This window comes from Vicugna pacos, unplaced genomic scaffold (assembly GCF_048564905.1).
Source record: "Vicugna pacos unplaced genomic scaffold, VicPac4 scaffold_19, whole genome shotgun sequence".
Classification (NCBI taxonomy): domain Eukaryota; kingdom Metazoa; phylum Chordata; class Mammalia; order Artiodactyla; family Camelidae; genus Vicugna; species Vicugna pacos.
The window spans coordinates 71,536,501-71,560,097 of record NW_027328740.1 but is presented as its reverse complement, the minus strand read 5'-3'; the positions used below and the strand labels follow the sequence as shown (position 1 = coordinate 71,560,097).

Genomic DNA, 23,597 nt, shown 5'->3' with positions numbered 1-23,597 from the left:
TCATATTTATGGTCAGGGTCAGGGCAGGTATTAATTGGCCAGTTGAAATCTCCCACCTTGTAAGATCAACAGTGGCCTAAACAGAACTATAAATTCTTTTTAGAATAACGTTTCTGAGGGCTATCTAGTTAGAGCCTTGGAGTAGGGAAACCCACCAAGGTAACACAGAAGTACTAGACATAGGTAATTTATCATAAACTTAACAATTGGAGTAGTTCATAATCAAAGGTTGGAGAAATTATCAAAGTAATTGGTATACAGTCCTGGTCCGGTGTCTTGGGTCAGCAGTCTAGCTCAGATGTCGTCTTCTTCTCATCCAGGTATGGAAGCTTTTTCTCCATTTGGGCATTGTTTTAAGGTGAGCAGTGCTCTATAGGCCAGTGCACTGCAGGGGCTGTTTCAGATAGGAAATGAATCCGAGACTCCGTTTCCTTCAGCTTTGGTGTGTATGGTCTAGTTAAGAGTATCTGAAAAAGGGTCTTTCCATTCAGGTTGGAGACAGTTCTTTAAGTCATGCCTGTTGCAGTATGTATAATCCCCTGGCTGCAGGTCATGGGGCATTGGAATTTTACCCAAGGATAGATTACTGAGCTTCAGAATCAAACCTAGAGTATTCTTTTCATAATTCAATTAAACTGTACAGCAGTGTGACATAACAGCAAGGAATGATCTGGGAAGTGTCTTAGTAAATATGGACCTCAATTAACAAAACTAGAATTTAATATCCACTAAAATATAATTTTTTTCTCTCTAAAGTTACCCTCAGTTCTCTCAAATATAGCCAAATCAAGATTAATTTCTTTACAAATTAAATCTGATTATTTGATCATATAGGCTTTTTAAATTGACTGTGTTGGAAGTTTTAATACGGAGTCTCAGGGTAGAATGTTAATAAGGTTTTCTAAGGCCAAGAAAGCCACGTCAAGGCTTTTCATGGATTTTTGCCTTACAGATTTAGGTAAATTCTTTTCTCTTTAAAATCCTTAAAATACCTTTATACTCCTATATCTCTTAGGAGATGATCTCCCTAATTTGTCTGATAGAGCCACTGGGGACCTAAGTATTTTTAGTCTTTTGAGGGATCAGATAGAGAGAAAAGATAACTGTTCCAAGTCTGTATACATAGTTATAATTTATCAAATTGCTGTGAACCATAACTAGCTTAAGGAGAAGAGATTCTTTATGTCTGGGAAACAGGTTAAAAGGCAGTAGTATTTCAAACAATATCAAAAATTATAACCATATTCAGCTGGTTAATCAGTCCCATGTAACTAATTCTTTTAATGAGAGTTTTCATTAGAACTTTAAAATGTCTTACCCAGTTTAGTTCAGTGCTGTAGTTTGAAATTTATTAGAAATCAGTAAATCTCCTTGAAGAGAAAGCATTTTGCAAAACCATCAGAAGAAAACAATTAACTGTCTATAAATGACAAAAGATTTAAAAGCATGGTTAAACACCGTTACACTATAATCAATAAAGAAACCTGTTCACTATACCCATAATTATCACTGGTAACATTTCAGATAAACCAGAATTTTAGGGAGTCCATATAATTTCTACAATACCTATATTAATAATATTTCTCATTCAATATAACCTTAGAAGTTTTATGATTCATTTGACAATTCCATGTTATTTAAAATGCCAAATGAAACTTTATAGTTAAAAATCTCTCTTTGGGATGTTTCAGGGGCCTTCTGTAGCATCCCAAACTTAACTGGAGATTAAAAGAATTTTAATTAATTAAATTAATTTTTATTTAATTAATTAGAATTTTATATTTGGGGAGCTTTGTGAAAGATTTCAGAACACTTGATCAGATAAACATATAGATCACTGTAAAGTAGTACTAATTCATTAACAAGAAAATACGTCAAAAGTAAAGGCAGAACAGATCAGCTAAGTGGTATAAGAAGTTTTACAATCTGTTACTGAAGGTGGATTAATATTTTAAGAAAATTTTTTCCTCTTAACAGAGAGAAAACCAAATCTAATCTTGTTCCAGCTAACTTCTAAGATTCATTTACGTTGCCCAATTTGATTCTAAACTTAGCCAATTCTGACCACGTACAAAACTTTCCTCAGGGTTCCTTTTCCACAAGCCTTCCACAGCTTTCTATACTTATATTAGTGTGTCCCTTATTTTGTCTTCCATTCAGAGGTAACCAGCTTCAGGAGAAAGTCACTATTTTTCATTAACAAAGTATTATTCCATTCTTACATCTTCCTTTACGCATTTATATTACTTTCCTAGGATACTGAGATCATTCCCTTACTAATAGAGACTATTTCTGTGTGACACCAACCATTTATTAATATTTCTAAACACCTTTAGTTTCACTGTAAGAGGAAGTTAAATGTTAAGTAATTCATATTTCAATCTTATTTTATCTGAAAATGGCATAGATATTTAATAAAATCTTGTCATTTAACTTAATTTAGCACAACTCTAGAATTTAAAGATATCAAACATTTAGAGATTATTTTAAGCATACATTTTAAAAATATATTTTAAATATTTACCCAAAGCTCTCATCTCATTTGCATTTAATTTACTTAAAATTTTACCACAGCACATTACTTTTATTTTTTTTTGACAAATCTGCAACAGATATAACAGGATCTTATTTGACTTTCATTAAACCTAGGTACAGTAAAGGTATTATAGTTAAGATGGATGATTTTAAAGATGTCTACATTTATTAGAACATACTTAAACTAAACAATATCAAATATTACCTTAATATTGAATATTTTCCAATTCACATGACACTGAAAGTCAATTTGTTAAGTTTTTATTTTAAAAATACTTAATTTTTAAGCTCTTATATTTTTACATCAATTAAGCAGAGCTCTTTGACTTCGAAATTTTTTTTTTTAGCAGTAGAAATATCTCACTTCTATAATCTGTATGCAGGCTTATAAACAGACAAAAGCTAGAGATCTCATAGCTTCACTTTAAAACTTACTTATATTTATAATAATAGTTGGAGTAAGCTGAATTTGCTTGCTCAAATCACTAAGGCTTACTATTTATGAAACAGATAATTAAGATTTCCTCACAAAGTCTGAAGGACCCGTCAGAGTTCTGAGTTCTAAAATGCCAAAAATTTCATGGCCTCAAGTTTTATTTCGTTGAGCTAATTAGGCTCAGTCCTAGGTCACTGTTTGTTGTATTTATATTTCTGATCTGCAAGACAAAGACACTCTCTTCCAGGTCCCCAGATAAATGCTCTGTCACCCAGACCCAATTTTATCTCCTTAATTGGCATTTTTGTATCAGTGAGAAGAGCTGTAAACAAAGAATTCCATGTTTTAAAACTAAGGTTTTCTTTATTTTGTCTTCCAAAGCTTGCATAAGACATTTATTAAGGTCTCTTTTCCTTGAGTTATAAGTTAAACCCAGGGTAAACCTATTTTTTTTTTTTAGCTACTCAAATTACTTTTTAGATTTACGTTATATTGGACGTCTCAAGTAACTATATTGGTTTCCTTTAATTTGTTCAATTAATATTTTCAGAGGGATAGACATGTGCCCAGCCTTATAATACCAAGAAGGGGAAGCGTTTTTCCACTGAAACATATCTATCCCACAACATAAGCAAAAGGTTTATATAAAGACCATCTAAATATACCAATTTCACAAACTTTTATCTCAATTTTATTAAATCTTATACCTTTAATTTTTATATTTATTAAGTTTAATCAATAATTCTTATTTCTAGAAGGAGTGACAGAAACCTTTTTTTTGTGGGTGTACATTGTATATAATTTTATAGAAGTCTCTAGGATGCCCAAGTTTCAGCCAAAGAGCTTAGGCCCTTCTCGATTTTTAATTTCATTAATTGGTCTGTTGTCCCAATCCTTGATCAAGTATTTCAGTCTACATATAAATATATGTTAAACTGTGGTAAATAAAACGGACTTGTTTGAACTTTAATGTTGGGGGGGAGTAGGTGAACTCTTTGGCCCTTTTTTTTTAACTTTACGTAGTGTAGTATCAAAACCCTGTATGTAAATCCAAAAATGTCCATTTTATTTATCTCATTCAAAATAACCATATAAAAATATTTATCCTTTTGGGATAAGCCACTTATCTGTTTTTTTGACATTTTTACAATCCTTTTTCCAGTTATTCAACCTAATTAACATTAATTATACTAAGTTTTTATTAGCATCTCTAGAAACATTTATCAGAAAGGAAAAACAAAAATGTAGCTTTTCAAACCAGTTATATTTTTATATCTGAGTTCTTAGGTTAACCATTAGATATATTTTTCTGCATTTAAACTTTATTTTAATAGGTACCAATAAAACAGCCGTTTATGAGATCTCTTTAAACTTTCACCAATTAAAAAGTTTTTCCAAATTAAAAAATCCATCATATGGCCATCAATTTATATATATATTTATATTTATATATATAGTGATTTTAAACCAATAAGATGAAGAGGCCCTTCCACATGAGAGTCGGGGTGTTGCCTAAATAAAATTCAAAGGTTTACTCTCCAAAAGCTTAAAGCCTTCGTGGTCCAGGCTGATGCAACAAAGTTTAAGATGGCAAAATATCTGAAAATTGGTACAATCAAAGAATTGCTTAGAATCCCAATTTATTTGCGTGGCCACCATATGTACACAATACTTGAACTTTTGTATGGCAGAGTCCAAGGTTTCCTTTAAAAACTAAACTAAACATATATATACTTACATGCACACACTTAAAACATCCAGAGAAAGATAAAACGTTTAAATTTCAAGGACACAGGAAGAGAAATCCAAGTTCCCACTAAAGGGGATTTTGTTTTTACAAGTTCAGAATGCCAAAAAATGTTTTTATCAGGCCTGGTTATTTCCAGAGTGAGTTTTTTTTTTTTCTTATTCCCGATTAATGTTGTAAGTTTTGTATGTACATAAATCTGGCTGGGGTTTTACTTGGAGACTGGCAATCTGTCATTTCTTTTTCTTTTCTTTTCTGTTCTTTATTTTTTTTTTTGAAAGTTCTATTCCCCATTGTAAGGTCGGGTTCTCAGAATAAATTTGCTAGTAAGATTTCCCAGAGGGACAACTCTGTGGCATGAAGTCTTTGTGTCTACCACTCCTGGAAGATTCCCTGTCACCCGAGAATGCTGTTACCAGCCAGGAGGATGGTCCAAAATTTGGAGTTGAAAGTTTCCTCATAAGAGTTTTACTTTTATCCTGAAAAATTCAATGGAGGTAACCAAATTGAGGAAAACATTAGACCAGCCTCTTACCTAACCACTCAGTCCTGAACCCAGTGTCTTTCAACTTGGACCCACTCGGGATGTCTCCACTGGGTGGGTAATTCACCTCAGTTTCTTTCAACTGGAGGGCCACGTACCTGGATACACCGCCAGATAAAACTTAGGATCATCAACCAATATGTGAGATCTGAGAACCAGGAGAGACTCAGCCAAATTCATCTGGACCCCCCGAGGAGGCGGATGAGCACAAAGGGCCACTGCTGGTACCAAGGCTCTGGTTACTTGGAGAGTTCAGGTGGAGAGAAATCTGCTGTGGTGCTTCATGGTGTCCAAAACTGTTGACTGAAATAAACGTGCAGCCTAAAAGTTAAGAGTTATGTTTCATTTGGCGGGAGGACTCGAGCCAGGATGACCGTCTCTCAGAACTCTCTGAGGGACTGCTCCCAAGAGGTTGAGGAAGAGCTAGGATATATAGGAGCTTTACAACAAAGACCAGGTTGTTGGAACAATAAAAGATTACTTGTTATCTAAAGAAAGCCAGGTATCTCAAGTTCAAGAATTTAGTGATTTTGTATGAATGGGAGGAAGCAAATATTAGGACTCACTGAATTCATTTTTTAGACAAGCACCTAGCTATCTCGGGCCAGTAGCCCGTCCTTTCTTATTCTGAGTCTGCTCAGAGGGCACCATTGTGAGTTGCTGCAGTGGCTGGGCTGCAGGCCTGTCCTCGCCGGGGAGTGGCGGAAGCCTTTAATGACTTGGTATCAGTATTCTTTGTTTACTGACATGGTTGCAGTATTCTCATTCACATTGTAGTTTTTCGTTCACAGACCGAATATGGATCATCTGCAAACTTGGAAAGCAACCGAGATGGAATTACTGCAGATACCTTCTGCTTTAATAAGCCGTGTGCAAACATAAACACGGAGGAAGCATACACTTGGATTTGGAGGTGTAGGAAAGGGATCCTGCACATTGCAGGAGAACGCAATGCAGAATTCCTTAAGTCCAACTTTCTTTACTGTAGTGGTTTCTGAGAACAGTTTATGGTAATTAAACAACATTGACAAACGGTGGCACACATTGCTTTTAAGGGATGGCCGGCTGCAAACTTTTATATTGGACAGGTGGAATTCATAGGCAAGTGGTCAGGTGGATGGGAGAGAGATGGAGCCAAGGCCTGGGCCCAGATTCCGGTTTAAATTGCCATTTCTTCACCATAGGGCCTTGGAATAGAATGCATACTCTCAACCTGTTGGTGAATCTGTGAAATGGGCATGATAATATTCATTTCTTCCTGGGATTGTTGTAAGATCTAAAGAGTATTATAGCACACATGAAGCATTTAACACCCTGGCACTTAGCAGTGTTCACTGTGTGGGGCCGCCCCGCTTAGCGTGCGTCAGAGCCGTAAAGGCAGCATTTGTCTGTTGAGGATGCACTTGTAGCCCCTTGGCTAGGTTGTGAATTTGTTGATTTCCTTTAATACTTGTAACTCTGTGTGACATGGGCAGTTATTTTCATGGACAGATGAGGAATCTCAGGGTAAAGAAGACTGTGTAATTTGCCCAAGGTCAGACCATAATTTTGGGTGCAGGGGCCTCAGTTCAGCATGGGCCCCTGGGCCTTCTGCTCTCTCCGTTCAGCACCAGAGCCAGATATGGAGTTGGCTGTTTCCCTGCCCAGAATATCCGGCAGGACCCAAGACACACCTGGCCCTGTGCTGCTTGAGCAAAAACTCCGGAGGAGAGGGAGTTACAAAAGGGATAAACATAAAAACAGACGACAGCAAACTGTGATCAGCTCTGAGAAGGAAAGGAACACGTCTCGCCGTGCAGAGCTGGGAGCTTTCCCGTCTGGGCTGCTCTGGGGGTGTTCATCTCAGCTAAACAAGTTCTGCTGTTGCAGCAAGGCAGGAAGGCAGGGCGCATGTGGGCAGGTAGACAGGGCCTCATTGATCGTACTCATTCCCCATTAAGCGGCAGCTTTCACGGGCACTTACCTAGTAAACATTGGCCATAATCTTCACGCAATTTGCTTGGTAGTTTTATTGACCCCAGCTTTGAGATGAGGTCATTGAAGCTGGGGAGTTTGTCGCATGCCCGTGATTACCTTGCAAATACCCCCACTGGTCTTTCAACCTAGACTGGTGTGGCTGTCATGCCCCATCCCTGTGAATGGCATCGTGTAGCTTCTCCCAAGTGGCCCAAGTGACTGACATTGATATGCTTAATTCGTAGGAAATGGTATGTGGCAATAAGAGAAAAAGATAGTAAGAAATTGTTTGGAAAACAAGAAAAAAACCTATTCTTCCCCAGCTGGGGGAGCGTAACCTGTATCACCCACCCTAATCACTGCCTGTCACCTCCTCCCTGAGGATTCTGTGTTCAGAAGCCACTCTGAGCCTTGGGAGAACATTTTTCCTCATGACACTTTTGACTAGGACCCGCGACATCTCTGTCCCTGGTTAACACTCTCTTCAAAGCCGTTTAAATTTTTTGCAGGTTCCTCCACTCTGATGTAAGAATACCCTGTATAACTTCTTGATGCAGCTCCTTAATGAAGATCTTGTGATGGATACCTAGCCAAAACTGGGATGTATGCACATAGTGACTGCAACTTCAGCACATTGTGAGTTCATAATCAGAGGGGTGGGTGACTCAGGAAAGGCTTTTTTAAGGTAACAAGGGGAAAGTGAAAGGACGCTTGCTGTGTGAGAAAGAAACATCTCGGTCACAGCCAGCAAGACACCTGTGTTCATGATGGGGTGTGGCGAGTGCAGAGTTCTCACAAAGAAAGAAGTGATGTGATGGGAGGGAGGACAGTTGGGTAATTTATTGGGGAGGAAAAAGTGGGCTGAACATTTCCTGGTTGAACAAGAGGATTGTGACATGACGTGCTTGTATTTTGGAGAGAAGGGTTTTGTGGGGACAGGCCTAGGAGTACGCTGTATGGCTGGGGAGTCAGCACAACAGAGAAACACAGAGAACCGGGCAGACCCCAAGGCCCAAGCTGGGGGAGAGGCTGCCCGCAAATTGGAACCCTGGAAGCTGGTTCTGTCCCTTAGCTGGGGCCTCAGACGTCACTTCACAGCCCAGTCCTGTTGATACAAGAATAAAAAACGTTGGGCATGAGAAGGGCTGTGTCCCAGGCTTTCGTTGAGCCCCTGGGATGTGCCCCACCAGATTTTGTTCTTTGACTTCATGCAGTAAAGAATTCAAGAGCAAGCCAGTGTTGAGTAAAGGTATATATATTCAGACAGATACATTGAAATGCAAGAGAAACGTCACGAGGTGTGGGGGTTTCATGCACAGATTAGAAGTAGGTACACACCCCACAGACAGAAGGTCTGTCTTCTCCAAAGAGGGACAGAGAGTGGTGACCGCGAGGTGGCGCTGTGTTGCTTGTTTTCTTGGGCTTGGTGGTTTCATATGCTAATAAGTAGAAGGACCAGCCTTAGGGCAAGGGGCTAGGATTCCCAGGGAGTTGGCCATTTCCCACCCTTTGACCTTTTGTGGCTATCATTGGGACTGCCATGGTGCCTGGGGCATGTTATTCACCAGGTTACTATTACAATGGATGTTTACTGAATCTCAAGATCTGCTAGAAGTTAAATCTCTTCATCCTGAGCCTCAAGGCCTATTGGGGGTTGAATCCTTCACCATTTTGATGTCAATTGCTGCGGCCTTCCTTGAATGGCTGTGCTCTTCCCCCTTCCATCCTGTATCACTGTGATGACACAAAGACAGCAAAGGCCGGGCCCTAACCGTGCTCCTGCATTTAACGGCAGGAGGTGTGGTGTGGGCTTATGATGACTCTGAGTGGTGAGAAGGATGTTTCAGATTTTCCCACGTGAGACATGGCGACTTACCAGCAGCCTCCCCAGATTTATCTCACGGGCATTATCGCTTGTGTTGTTATGGAAACAAAAGGCCAGCCAAGAAATAAGAATCACACAGAGGGTTGGAGTACTGAGATTTATTACGCTGGCGGGCTCAGAGGGGTTTCTTTTCCAAAGCTCTGAGCACCTCCAAGACGTGCACATGAGGTTTTATAGGGTTAATTACAAGTATGGGGCTAATACCCAATAAGGCTCAAACAACAAAAAGCAAGGAATCAGTACACTGAAGCTTATCAATTTGGAACAGATCACGTTACTGACAACTGTTGACCTTGGATTTTCGGGTTAGCTTATTAGCCCAGTAAACTGACACTAAACTTCAGATTTACCAGGTAGCCCAGCAAAACTTAGATCAGGAAACCGACACTTATCACACTTTGATTTGTGACTTAGCTTGTTAGGCCAGCTGTGGTTTTCCTTCAGTGTCACTTATCTTTTGAATTTTTCTTTTTTTCTTTTTTTTAATATTTAATCCAAATTTAATATCAGGGTTCTTTGGGAAAGAAATTTCTCTTTTTCTTTTCTTTGGTGATCTTTTAGGGGGGCAGTTAATTAGATGTATTTACCTGTTAGTGGAAGCCCTGGGGCTTCAACCCAGGACCCCGTGCACGCTAAGCACATGCTCTACCACCCGCCCCATCATCTTTTCTTTTTGGTTTCGCTGCCAAGAATCCTACAGCTGAATTTCTAGTCAGCCTTAACACTTGCCCTGACTTCATGGAATCCATTTTTATGAGTTTACTTCCCCCTGGTTTCATTTAAGTATTGAATCTCCATTTTCTCTTCACTCTCCGTTTTGCCTTTTGTTGTTATGGTTGTTAAGCTGTGTTTAACAGAATTGTTTAAATTCTCTTTTAGCAAGAGGCTGAATGTAAATAAATATGTAAGCAAACAGCACAATTAAATGCTTTTATACAATCTGAGCTGTTTAGTAGTAACTTAAAAACCGAATTGAATATTAAAGTGATAGCATTTTAAAAATATTTTTTAATTTTTCATAAAAATATAGCTGATTTAAAATATGATATTAGTTTCAGGTGTACAATAGATGCTCCATTTATAGTTACTGTAAAACATTGTCTGTATTCCCTGTGTTGTAAGATACATCCCTCTAGCGTGTTTACATTACATGTTGCAGTTTGTATAAGAAAGTTGGGTAACGCAGAGTCTGGAACGTGGCTGTGTATGACTCAGGTTCACGCTCACCCTGCCTGTCAGAGCTCAGGCCTTCACTCCTTTCTGCAGGGGAGCGAGTGGAGGCAGCTCTCATCAGCGCTGTCACCACCCTCTGAGTGGCAGTGACAGCAGTGACTGTGTGTGGACGTGCAAATTGTTTTTCCAAGAGCTTTATATGCGTTTCTGCATTTAATAATTAAAGCCCTCCTGTGAGGAAGCGTTTTAAGTTTTTAATGCATAATACATTTTATTTTGATATTGATAGATTTCAAACCTCTGGAAAATTTACAGGAGTAGTACAATAAACGCTTAGATACAGTTCACTTTAAAGGGCACTATTTGGCTTTCTGTGTCTGGCTTATTTTAGCATAAAGTTTCAAGGTTCATCCATAATTGTAGCCTGAATCAGTACTTTATTCTTTTTGCTTGATAATATCCTTTTCCTTTGTTTTCGTTTTTGGTCTATTTAAAAATATTTTCATTGAAGTCTTGTTAGTTTATAATTTTGTGTTAGTTTCTTGTGTACAGCACAACACTTCAGCTAATTAGGAACCTACCTGTATTCATTTTCATCCTCTTTTTAAACATAAGTTACTATAAGATATTAAATATATTCTCCTGTGCTATACAGTATAAACTTGCTGTTTATTCTTTACATACTCAGTATCTGCAAATCTTGAACTCCCAGTTTATTCCTTCCCACACCCTCTCCCCACTGGTAACCATAGTTTGGTTTCTATGTCTCTGTGTCTGTTTCTGTTCTGTAGATAAGTTTATTTTTTTGTTTCTTTCTATTTTTTTTTTTTTTAGAGTCCACATGTGAGCAATCTCATATGGTATTTTCCTTTCTCTTTCTGGCTTACTTCACTTAGAATGACATTCTCCAGGTCCATTGATGTTGCTGCCAATGTCATTATTTTATTATTATTTTATGGCTGAATAGTAGTCTATTGGACAAATATGCTACAACCTCTTTATCCAGTCATCTCTCAGTGGACATTTCGGTTGCTTCCATGTCTTGATATTGTAAATAGTGCTGCTGTGTACATTGGGGTGTAGGTGTCTTTTTCAATTAGGGTTCCTTCTGGATATATGCCCAGGAGTGGGATTGCTGGGTCATCTGGGAGGTCAATTTTATGTCTTTAGAGGAACATCTATACACTTTTCCACAATGGCTCCACCAAACTGTATCCCCACCACAGTGCAGGTGTGTTCCCAATTCTCCGCAGACTTTCCAGTATTTATTGTCAGTGAACTTCTGAATGATGGCTATTCTGACTGGTGAGAGGTGATACTTGATTGCAGTTTTGATTTGCATTTCTCTGATAATGATAATGAATATTTTTTTATGTGGCTACTGGCCATTTGTACGTCTTCATTGGAGAAATGTTTCTTTAGGACTTCTGCCAATTTTTGAATTGAATTGTTTGTTTTTCTTTCTTATTAAGTGTAAAAGCTGTTTACATATTCTGGGAATTAAGCCCCTAGCAGTTTCATTTATTGTAAATATTTTCTCCCATTCCATAGGTTGGTTGTCTTTTTGTTTTGCTTACTGTTTCCATAGCTGTGCAAAAGCTTGTAAGTTTAATTAGATCCCTCTTGTATATTTTTGTTTGTTTTTCTATTGCTTGAGTAGACTGCTCTAGGAAAACATTGCTGAGATGTATGTCAGATGTTTTGCCTATGGTTGCTTCTAAGAGGTTTATAGTGTCTTGTCTACATGTTTAAGTCTTTAACACATTTTGTATTCATTTTTGTATATTCTGTGAGGGAGTAGTCTAACTTCAATGATTTACATGCAGCTGTTAAGTTTTCCCTACACCATTTGCTGAAGAGGCTGTCTTTACTCCATTGTATGTTCTCACCTCCTTTGTCAAAGTTTCAATGACCAAAAGTTTGTGGGCCTATTCTTGGTAAATGTGTTTATCCGTTCATTGATGGATGGATATTGTTAGTAACTTTTGGCTACTCTGAATGATACTGCTATGAATATTGATGTGAAATTTTTTATGAGAATATGTTTTCATTCTGTTGGCTGTACATTTGCCCCGCCATATCTGTAGTTTCCACTACATGAATCCAGATGGTTGATTGTAAAGGGACTCGAACATCCTTGGATTATGGTGTCCAGGGTGTGGGGTTCCTGAAACCAACCCCCCAAGGATATTGAGAGATGACTCTATATGTAGGAGTGGAATTGCTGAGACATATAACTCTAAGCTTTTGAGGAAATACCAGACTTCTCCAAAGAAGCTGCAACATTGTTCCTTTCCCCTGGCCGCATATGAGGTTTCTCTGCCTCCTGAACGACATTTGTTATTGTCCATGTTTTGGTTATAACCATCCTAGTGGGTGTAAAATGAGATCTCATTTTGTTTTTGACTTCCCTAGTGATGCTGAGCATCTTTTCATATGATTATTGGCCATTTGTATATCTATTTAAATTCGTGGTAAATTTAAAAATTGGGTGTATTTTTTTGTATTGTTCAGTTGTAAGCATTCGTTATATATCCTGGATACTACTCTCTTATTAGATACATGCTTTGCAAAATTTTTCTTCTATTCTGCACATTGTCCTTTAACTATATTTTTTTAAACATTAAAACAATTTCTTTACAAGGGAGGTAGTTTGATGTAAAGATTTATTTTATTTTTTTGCAAAGCACGCACTCTCTGACTTGAGATACCCTTTTCCCCTGTCATTTCACTTTCTTGATGATGTCCTTTGTAAGAAAAAGGTTTTAGTTTTGATGAAGTCCAGTTTATCTGCTTTTTCCTTCTATCACTTGTGCTCTTGGTTTTGTATCTAGGAAACCAAAGCCTATCCTAGGCCCACAAAGATTTATACTGTGTCTTCTTTTAGAAAGTTTATAGGTTTAATTTTTACATTTCTGTCTGTGATCTATTTTCAATTAATTTTATTTGTTATATAAAATATGGGTGTTCAGATTCCAGATTGATTCTTTTGCCTGCAGATACCCAGCTGTCCCTGAACCATTAGTTGAATAGACTATTCTTTCAATGGAGTGTTTTTGGCCCCCTAGTGGAAAAGTGTCTGTAAATGTAAGTTTTTCCCCGTGGGTTTTTATTGTGTCTCTTAGACTTATTTATCCAAACTTATGCCAGTATCATACTGACTTAGTACTATAGCATTTTAGTACACTTTAAAGTGAGTCCTCCAACTTTACTCTTCTTTTTCAAGGTTGTTTTTGCTGTCCTGGGCCCCTTGCACGTCCATGTGAATTTTGGGATCAGTTTTTCAATTTTGCATAGAAGTCAGCTGGAATTTTGATAGGGATTCCACTGAATATATAGTTCACTTTGAGGATTCTTAACATTTTTAATAATATTGTCAAACATTCCATGAAAATGGGATGTCTTCCATATATGTAGATCTTTTAAAATTTATTCTGGTGATACTTCAAAAAGTTCAATGTACAAATCTTGTAAATTTTTGTTAAATGTATCTCTCACTTTATTTTTAATGCTGTTGTAAATGGAAAGGCTGAATTTCTTATGGGTGGGACTATGTATCAATCTTCTTATTTGTAGAATTCCTTCACAACAAATACCCTTGGTATATATTTGCTACATAAATCTATCCACAACTATTCCCCGCCCCGTGTTATAAGAAACCAAGACCCAAGGTAAGCTACTTGAAAACACCTATGTGGAAGTGAGAAATGAGACCCTTGGGTGGGTCTTTGTGCAGATGATACTGAGAGCTTATTCTGAATGGCTTCTTCTTAATTACTTTTAAACAACCCTTTCAGTGTATTTAGTCAGATACATTAAGATTATGCCCTTTTGATGTGCGGAGTAGCTAAGACTATAATTTTCAAATAAATTCTAGTGAGAGTGTTGTACTTGAAACCTAATTTGCATCAATCTTTGAAGATTTATGTTTCAGGAGCTTTGACTAAAGAACAACTGTCTTTATTCTATAATGAGAACTAAATGCTCAAGCAACATGTAAGAGTTTGAGCAAACTGCCCCCACCCCGTAGTGCTGGGTGGCTGCAGCTGTAACTGGAGTCAGCACTTACCTCTCCCAGTATGCTTGTGCTGATCTGCTCAAAGTGGTTCGTCCAACAGTTTGTCAGTAGTCTGTTGGACAAAGTCATAAAACATTGATTGAAGGTTGCTAGAATGCAATATATTCTTATTAATATTAAGTAAGCACATATTGAATGCTTACTGTATGATGGAATTGTCCCTCAGCCTCACATGAATATTATTTCTCTTGAAACCTCACATATTTCCTTGTTATTCTCACTTTACAGATAAGGAGACTGAGAATTAGGTCTTCTCTCTTTGGGGGGAGCTCATTATTAATGATGGGCAGTTGTAAGGAAAAAGATATTGATTCATCATGAGAAAACATTTTTGTGAGAGTCAGCAATGAAGAAGATGAACACTGAAGAAGGTGATCATTGTTCGAGTGAGACAAGCCCTGGGTTGTGCGGAGTCAGCATCCCTGTCCTAGACACGGCACGTGTAGAGCTGCGTGGTGGGTGAGGCGGCGCGGCCGTGCAGGGAAAGCGGATGCTGGGGCCTTAGGCTGTGCTCAGGCCTGGTTGGGCTTTCTCCTAAGGGGAGTGAACCATCATTGACAGATTTTAAGTAGGAGAGTGGGGTGCTCTCATAGTTCATATTTGTCTTCTAGAATGTTTGGAAACATTTAGAAGGCTTGGCAGGAGATGATGTGATGAGTCAGAGTAGGGTGGCTGCGAGGTGTAGCAGTGTCCAATTTTCAAGTGGTTTTCAGGCCCAGGCTTGTGGCTTAGTAGCCGTGTCAGTTTGAATGACGCACGCAAGGAAGTGAAACAATTTATCTAATCAGTTGAAGCAGTGATGTACCCAATTCCCAGGACTATTGTGGAGATCCAGTGAGATACACTGTGCAGTGTGCAGCGTGGTCTCCAGCAGAGGGTCAGTGCTGAGTGAGTGCCAGTGAGTATCTGGTAGGTCAGTTGAGGGTAGTGGGACTCGGTGTCTGAGGATATCTGGTCCCTGAAGGAGGGGTCCATTCACATCTGTGAGTGATGGGCCTGAGTTGGGAGACGCAGGGAGACCTTACCCTCCGACCAGGGGCCCTGGTAAGGACGGCTATGGGAGGAACACCGTGAAGTCAGCTCTTTGCATGTGGAGTTGGAGCTGCCTTTGAGACAACTAACTGCAGTGTCACGAGCTTAAAGAGGAGATCTGGGCCCAGGTTGTGCATTTTCCTAAAATCTCAACTCCTAAGGACGCCGAAGTATTGATCACTGAACGTGAAGTCATACTTTAAAGGACAAACGAATAGTAGTATTATCTCTGTCATCAAAGCTCACGTCTATTTATTCATCACTCACTTTGCTAATTGGGTACTTACAGAGCTCACTTCACCGTCCTCCCGTGGGCTCAGGCTCCACAGAAAAGAGCTGGTGAGACTCCCTCTTTTCTAGAATAAGACACATTTAGCTTGTAGACTTCTGTACCTCGCCAGACTTAGGAAATTAGTTTGTTGGTTTAATTGTATTTTCTGTTGGCCATGTCCTGACAGGAGAGAAATTTTACCTCATGGTCATGTTTCAATTAGCTGTTACTGAGAATTGCTGATCTGATACATAGTGTATGTATTACATTAACTTTGTAGAGTAGTTATCATTTTTCTGTCTTTGCCCTTTAATTTTGTTTGCCCCTTCAGTGTTCTATTCTTTTTGGGGCCTTATTTTTTTTTAATTAAAAAATGTCTGTTAGCAGTTAAGAAAAAAAAAGCACAGAAAAAATGCACATGAGAACTAAATTTAGAAAATGTCTAGTGTGTTTTCTGTCTCGGCAATGGAGGGTACTAGAAACTCCTGAAAACCTTCATTACACAAGTTCCTTAAAATGCTGATTGAGAAATAAAACCTTCCTTCCTCATCTTTCAAGCTGCACAACTCATTGTCAAGAAAGTGAGGGAAAATTCTCAGAAGCCAAGACAAACGAGAAAGCAGGGTTTCTGAGAGATACGTGAGCGTTAGAAGCCGTGGTGTGCTGGTTGGCTCCTGAACTGATTTTCAGTTGCCTTGACAGGAGGGAGGGATGTGAGCCCCAGACCTCTCACACTAGGAGTTGGATGGGTGATCATATAATGGGCCAAGCCCATCCTGAGAATCTTGCTTTACTAAAGGGTGAAATAGGAAAAAAAAATTCCTCAAAACAAGAAAGTAAGAAAAGTCAATTTTGTTGGAAGAGGGGAAAAATAACAAATCCAAAGTAAGGATATAGTTTAAAGCTGTTCTGGCATGAGAGTGACCACAAACACCTGGCAGAAAAGCACAGCTACTCCTTGATTGATAAGTTGTATTTTGAATGAATCAGTGAACAGCTATTCCGAAAAAGGCCTCCAGAGTCTTGTGGATCAAGATACTGGACAGCAAACACCTCTCTTCCAAGGTCTCATTCAAATAACCAGAAAGGTTTTAAAGGAAACTAACAATAATCTGAGTTGTATTTATTGACATTACTATATGCTAAGAATTCAGAGGTGACTATGGAGTTGTCTCCTATTTTATGGACCTTATTTTCTCTTTGGGGAGAAAAATGACATAGTTGGGTATCTTGGTGGAGGGAGGTGTTAGTCTGTTGCAATTAGCCAGGAGAGGAGATTAAGAAAACAGTGAAAGATCGGTGAACTTTTTAGCTGAGGACAGTCTTGTTCACTTGGCTTTTAATTGCAGGCTCAATGAGCTGTCACTGGAGGGAATAGATCTTACGGAGGATGGACTTAGCTCAGGCCTCTTTTGAATGGACAAGTGAACCTGGAAAAAGACAGTCAAATCTGTGCAGACATTAAAGTTCACTTGAACGTGCTGCATCCCTGAGCCAAAGATAGGACAAATATGCAGCAATTCTTGAGGACAGAAGAGTGGTTTTTAAGGTTCTCCAAGAATGAATCCCATGGAACCGAGATGGCCAGTTGTCAAACTGAGACTTTGTTCTTTGGACGGTGTACCCAGCAAGGGTATTGGCCTTTTATATGTTTCCATTTGTCTTTAATACATGTCTGTTGATGAGGACATGGGCACAAATGTTTGACACCTTGTCGAGGCGATTTTGGATACCTGCCTAGAAGCACGGGCACAGTTGTGGCTGCTTCATACATCTTGCAGCCCATCCCTTTCCCCGGCTCCGTGATCACGGCAGAGTGGTTCCTTGTTGACCTGTCCGTTTCCTCTGTGACATCATAACCCATGAAAAGACCGGAGCATATTAACTTGGCTTTGTTAAAGTCAAAGAAACAGATCAAATATGGAGTCAGATTTGTTCTTTCCTATTTCAGTAGTACCATGGAGATGGCAGTTTGGGCAGCTTTTTGTAGTGTCCTGGAGGCTTTCTCTCTCAGCTTCTGGGTGCCTCTATTGAAAACCCTTCATTGCTGTCTGGCCTGCTGGTAATGCACACTGCCTGTTTTGCCCTGAAGATGTGTTCTGTTTATAAACTCATCTCTACTCCTTGGAAAACAACTCAAGAAAAACTCAGTTGGTTTTCCACCAGCCATGGGCAGGGGTGAGGTAAACCGTGTTATTATTTCATAAAATAATAGTAATAATAGTAATAGTCATAGTAGTAGTACTTGTAGTAATAGTAATAATAATAATAATAATAATAATAATAATAATAATAATAATAATACTATTAATAGAAGTCTTAAAACAGGACAGAGCACATTGGAGAGAGTCAAAAAATGCTTTCTGGCTTAAATCAAAAGTGATGACTAATGATTCCATGGCTGCTGTATTTGCTAAGCTAATTACTCCTTTGCTCCATTACACATTTCTTTTATCTGAAAAAGAAATACAAGGAAATGGTTTAAAAAAAACTCAGAGAACAAAAATACACAAGTGAAAGAAGTTTTCCCTCATCCTCTGTTCTTTCAGCCCTCTCTGGAGATGCCTCTGTTTACTATCCTTTGGGTGCTTTTCCAGATATGCTTTGCACATTCCCACCTATGTATGTAAATTCCTTTAAAATTTTAGTTATTTTTAACTTAAAGGGGTTTAAATCCTCAAGTGGCATCTGGCCGGGTAATATAACAGAACAAATCTGACTCCATATTAGATTTGTTCCTTTGAATTTAACCCTATGCTCTGTCACCTAGGCTTCATCTTGCTTGTAAAACAATGTTGCCTAGAGCCTGAAATAAACAGGAGACCCTATTCTGAAGGCTCTGACCTTTACGGATATTTAACACTTTTTCATTCATTAAAAGATAGCAAATTGCAGAATAGAAAATAACGTTTCTTTTGTTGGAGGTTTACAGGGATCTGACCCACGCAGATAGCTGCAAGAAGAAAGGATTCTAACAAGAAGGAATTCCTACACTAAGAAGTTTGCACTAACCAAGCACATAGGAAAGGAGCCTGAATTGTGACTTGGGGAGATGGTTTTCCAGGACTTTAGTTTGCCATCTAGGTCTACAGAAACTTGCTATTCCATGCCCCAACATCTGGTCTCCCAACTTATTGGCCTGTCCTGCACTGAGGAGAATTAATTTCGACTTGGTAACACTCCTATCTACCTAGAAAGCTGGGCACTGGAGCTGAGTGTTATGGAAACAGGCCAGCCAAGACAAAAGCACCAATCGGAGTGTTGGAGTACTCAGAATTATTATGCCGGTGGGCTCAGAGGGGCTTCGGCTCCGAAGTTTTGAGTACCTCCAAGACGTGCACATGAGGTTTTAAAGGCTTAGTTACAAGTAAGGGGGCATTAGCCAATAAGGCTCAAAGAACAAAAAGCAAGGAATAAGTACACTGGAGCTTATCAATTTGTAACAGATCACATTACTGACACTTGTTGAGCTTGGAATTACGAGTTAGGTTGTTAGGCCAATAAACTGACACTAAACTTCAGATTTACGAGATAGCCCAGCATAATTTAGATCAGTAAACTGACACTTATCACACTTAGATTTGTGACTTAGCTTGTTAGCCCAGCTGGACTTTTCCTTCACATGAGGACAGCTCTCCCACACCCAGGGAACTACTGTGAGCCCTTGATGTTTCCACTAGGGTGGGGTATGGTTTACCCAGGAGGGATGGGGACTATGCACCAACACTCAGGCAGTCTGCTCTGTCTGGGGCTCTGATCTTGTACCATCCCGCTCCCCGCCAGCCCAACACCTGGGACAGTGGAGCTAAGGCAGAGATCCTGCCTGCCTGTTTCCCAGCGTGTAAAAGGGGAATATGTGCTCTTCCCAAGGTAGTTCTGAGCGACAACACCTGCGGGTGCTTGGTTCTCAGAGCAACAGAAAACCCAGCTCCGCGTGGGGGCAACGGGTGTGATCTCCCTAGGGTTTCTGCAGAAGCATCGGACGGAGGGTTGGATCACGGTGGTAAAATTGAGCTGCGGGGCTTGAAGGGTAACAGAAGGGTACAGAGGCAGGTCTGCCGCCTAGGGGTGCCCCAGAGGTAAAGCTTTTTTTCTCCAACTCCTCTAAGACCCTCCCTTCTCCAGATCCCTTCCTTCTCTCTGCTCATCCTGTCCATCTGTATCCCTCCAATTTTCCCGTCCTCTCCACCCGCTCCCATCTTCTCCCTCCCTCGCTGTCCCACCTTCTCTCACAGAACCCAGAGAGGATCGCTGGCCCTCCTGCGCATGCGCAGTCAGTGCCAAGTGGTCCGCTGGTTGGGAGCTCCATATCCGAGCCGGGGATCGGGCCCAAAGGCTTCTCAACTACGTCGCCCGGTAGGCCTTTGGTTCCTGCCTGGGGTCGGGGCCTCTGACTGTGGAAGTGCAAGGTGGGGGGCTCCTGGGAAAGGGGTCAGGCGGCTGCGGGAGGGCGGTCCGCCTGTCACAGACCCCAAGGGCGCTAGTCAGCCCGTGTTCAGATGAATTGCTCAGGCCAGACCCCTCTGCCAGCGCCACCTGCCCCGGCGTCCCGGCCACAGTGTCCAGGGCCTGGTGTGCACCTGCCATCTCTCACCCAGCCGGGATCCCCTCAGTCCGCGGCTGGCGTCCCCTTCCCCTCTCCCTCCCGCTAGTCCTCTCCTCCCGGGCTTCCTCTTCTCGTCCGGCGGCCCGTCCCCGCCCCTGGGCGGGCTGTGTCCCGGGCGGGCGGGGTCTGCGGACCCGGACGGGGGCGGGCGCCTGGGACTGTGGCTGGGGCTGTCCTCCGAGCGAGGCTGCAGCCCGCGTCCCCCTCCCCGCTTTCCCTGCCCCGCGACCCCGGGGCTGCCCTGCTCTCCCTTTCCCGCTCCCTGAGGACCAGCTCTGTGGCGTGGGCGCTGCTACCTGGGCTGAAAGCCTCCGGCTCTAACGCCCAGCTTCTCCTGGTGGAGTCGGGAAAAGGGAGCGTCACTGCTAAGCGAGGTTCTGTCTCCCCCCTCCATGTTTCTGCCTCAGGTAAGTACCTTGAACACTTTCAGGTGTTATGATGGCGGTGCTTGTTGATGTCACGTGTTTTTATAGTGAGAGGGATTGCAGTGGTGAAAGCAGGGCTTGGTTCTGTTAAAAATGTGCTGAAGGCATGAGGCTGTGACATCCTCCTTCCTTCCCTCTCCCAGGGTGAAAGGAGTGATCCTCGATTTTCAAAAGATAGTTACAGTCCCTAACTAGCCCAGCCCAGCTATTGTGCGTTAACAGGAACAGCACCACCAGAGGCCTTGGAGACCCAGGGATATTGCAGTCCTAAAGTGCTCCTGGCAGAGTTTGGCTTGTTTAGGTTTTTTGTTTTTCTTAAATTGTGGGACAGACTAGTGTATAAACTGAAAAATAATTGTCAAGAAATAATTTTCATAGGACAGTTTTATTGTGATATAGTTCACAAACCATGAATTCCATCCATTTAAATGGTACAATTCAGCAGCTTTTTGCATATTCACAGTGGTGCATCCATTATTATTCCAGAACGTTTTCATCACTTCAGAAAGAGCAGTGGAAATGAATGACCTATCCACCCCTCCCAAGTGGTGGTTCTAAAGAAATTTCTTGGCTATTCCTGACCATAAATTAACTTGTTATATTCCAAGAAAAATCTGGTAGGAATTCTAACCAGAATTGAAATGAATCTGTCTATCAAAACAGGAAGAATTTATAACTTTATGGCATAAACTTCTTCTACCCATGAATATATCTGGGACCCTATCTTTTCATCTGACCAGAGCCTGGCCCATGTGAAGTTCTCACTACTTTTTGGGCTTGTGAATGATGAGATTCTATACATCGTTAGTTGCAACTGTAGCCTTTCACAGAAGAGAAAAGTAACCTCAGTGAAGCAAGTGACTCTCTGATGGTCAGAAAGAGTGACAGCCAGTGCTGGAGTGATCCAGTGGACTTGGTGTTTGCAGCTAGATTTCTCGACCACCTACAGTTAAGGGGATTAGAGAGTTCTTTTATTTTTTCTTAATGGCGTTGCATTTATTTTTACTTATTTTTTAAAATTATTTTTTATTTAAGTGTAGTCAATTTACAATGTTATTTTCAAGTGTGCAGCAGAGATTCAGTTATAAACATATGCATATGTATATATATATGTTTTAGATTGTTTTTAGTATAAATCACTACAAGAAATTGAATATAGTTCCCTGTGTTATATAGCAGGCCCTTGTCATTTATTTTATATTTACTAATTTGTATCTGTTAATCCCCCCTTTCCTGCCTGCTAAACACAGTTTGCATTCTATGTCCATGTGTCCATTACTAGGAGCACCGTTTTTCCTAGTAATATATGCTCTTTGGCTGCTTTCAGTTTCAGTAATTCCATCTTATCTGTGGGCGCTTTTCTTCTGGTGGCCTTAATGTGGTTTGCACACGTGGTAATAGAGATCTGTATTTGGGAGAACCCCAGGCCTCGTGTAGTCCCTGGTACAGAGTGCCCACTGAATTGATGCTTGAACTGGGAAAAAAGCACAGTAAATGTTGGAATTTCCACTATGGTTGAGAATTCTATAACCTCTTTTGACAAACTTAATATTGGCTGCACCCATTCTGGGTAATTTGGTGGAAATTCATGTTATGGTGGTGAAGAGACGGGGCCTTGTATGCTTCTTCTCTTTCTGTTTTCTAACACTCATTCTCCTGGGCCTTCCAGATCCTCCCCTAGAAGTGCCAGGTCTGGCTTGGTGCTGCACTGAGGCAATATTTGTTAATAAGGCCCTTTCCTCATCTCTTCTGAGCCTCCGGTTTTTTCTCTGCACAATGAGGGCTTAGACTAGATAACTACTTTTCAGTTTCTTTTAAAGCCATGTTTCCTTTGAGAAACAGAAAATGCAAATCTCTCCTCTCAAACCAACCCTTTAGATTTTGAAAAGTCCTCCAAGGAGTGACATAGCTCTTTGTGGAAAATGAATGTGATTGTGATTCCAGGTGACACAGAAAAGACTCTTCAGAGATTGATTGCAGGGAGAGGGCAGGAAAGGGGCAGTATGTCACACTTTCTAGTGTGAGCACTGGAGCAGGGGCTTGGATTTAAATACGGTGTCTGACGTGGCCTCTCTCTAATCTTGTAGAATGTGATAAACTTCTCTACCTCAGTTTCTTGATGTGTCAAGTTGGGGTGATAATATTTTAAGGCTTTTGTGAAACATTATGCACATAAGCCATTTGTGTATGGGTAGAAACAAGACCTGCTAGGGATTCAGGGATTTGTTTAAAAAAAAAAATCTTGTCCATAGCACTCTGTCTGTGTGTATTTAGTAGTTCCTGAAGGGTGAGGGTGAGTCTAAAGTCCATCGTGGGACAGGTGGCCCATGGTTCTCTGTGCCCCTGAATGCCCCCTCCTCCCCAGTCCTCTTCCTCAGTCCAGGATGAAGTTCCCTAGTAGATTTACTCAGAGGTCTTGTGAAAATGGCTATTCATTTTATTGTTTCACCAAGAAGGGCTGCCATCATGACCTCAGCCCTCCCCGGCCGCCACACCAACCCGGATCCCACCCCGGTCCATGTCCACTGGCCCCGCCAACGGCGCTGCCGTACGTTTACCGTCTGTGAGACGCCGCCCCAGAAAGGATGTCGGCCGCCGACTGACGCGGCCAGAACTAGTGGCCCGGCCAAGCAAGCCGCCATCCCCAGCAGCAAACACCGCCATGGCCCCGGGCAGCTGCACACTTCCGGAGCCCGCTGCCTGCCCCAGAAGCGCACGCCAGCCCGCGAGGAGCGCGGCGTCTTTATCCATGGCAACGCCGCGGGGCCCTCCCCTAGCGCTTGCGTCTGCGTCCTCCCGACGCTAGACGTGCAAGGGCAGAACTTTCGGAGCCAATGGGAGCAAGGGCGCGGCCAGGACGGGGGTGGGGGGAGGCTTATGGGGCAGCTGGGCGGGGCCGGGGCGGGCGG

The 23,597-nt window shown here is 41.0% G+C and overlaps 1 protein-coding gene across 1 annotated transcript in view; it reads left to right on the top strand.

Annotated features, from left to right (window-relative positions):
* LOC140693508 (uncharacterized) overlaps positions 1-23,597 on the top strand; it is a 234,737-nt gene that overhangs the window by 194,097 nt on the left and 17,043 nt on the right. Inside the window, exons 13-15 of the mRNA XM_072957326.1 lie at positions 7,728-7,854; positions 19,893-20,013; positions 20,592-20,670. Coding sequence (XP_072813427.1) covers positions 7,820-7,854; positions 19,893-20,013; positions 20,592-20,670 — 235 coding nt within the window. The 5' untranslated portion in view covers positions 7,728-7,819. The remainder of the gene's footprint in view (positions 1-7,727; positions 7,855-19,892; positions 20,014-20,591; positions 20,671-23,597) is intronic.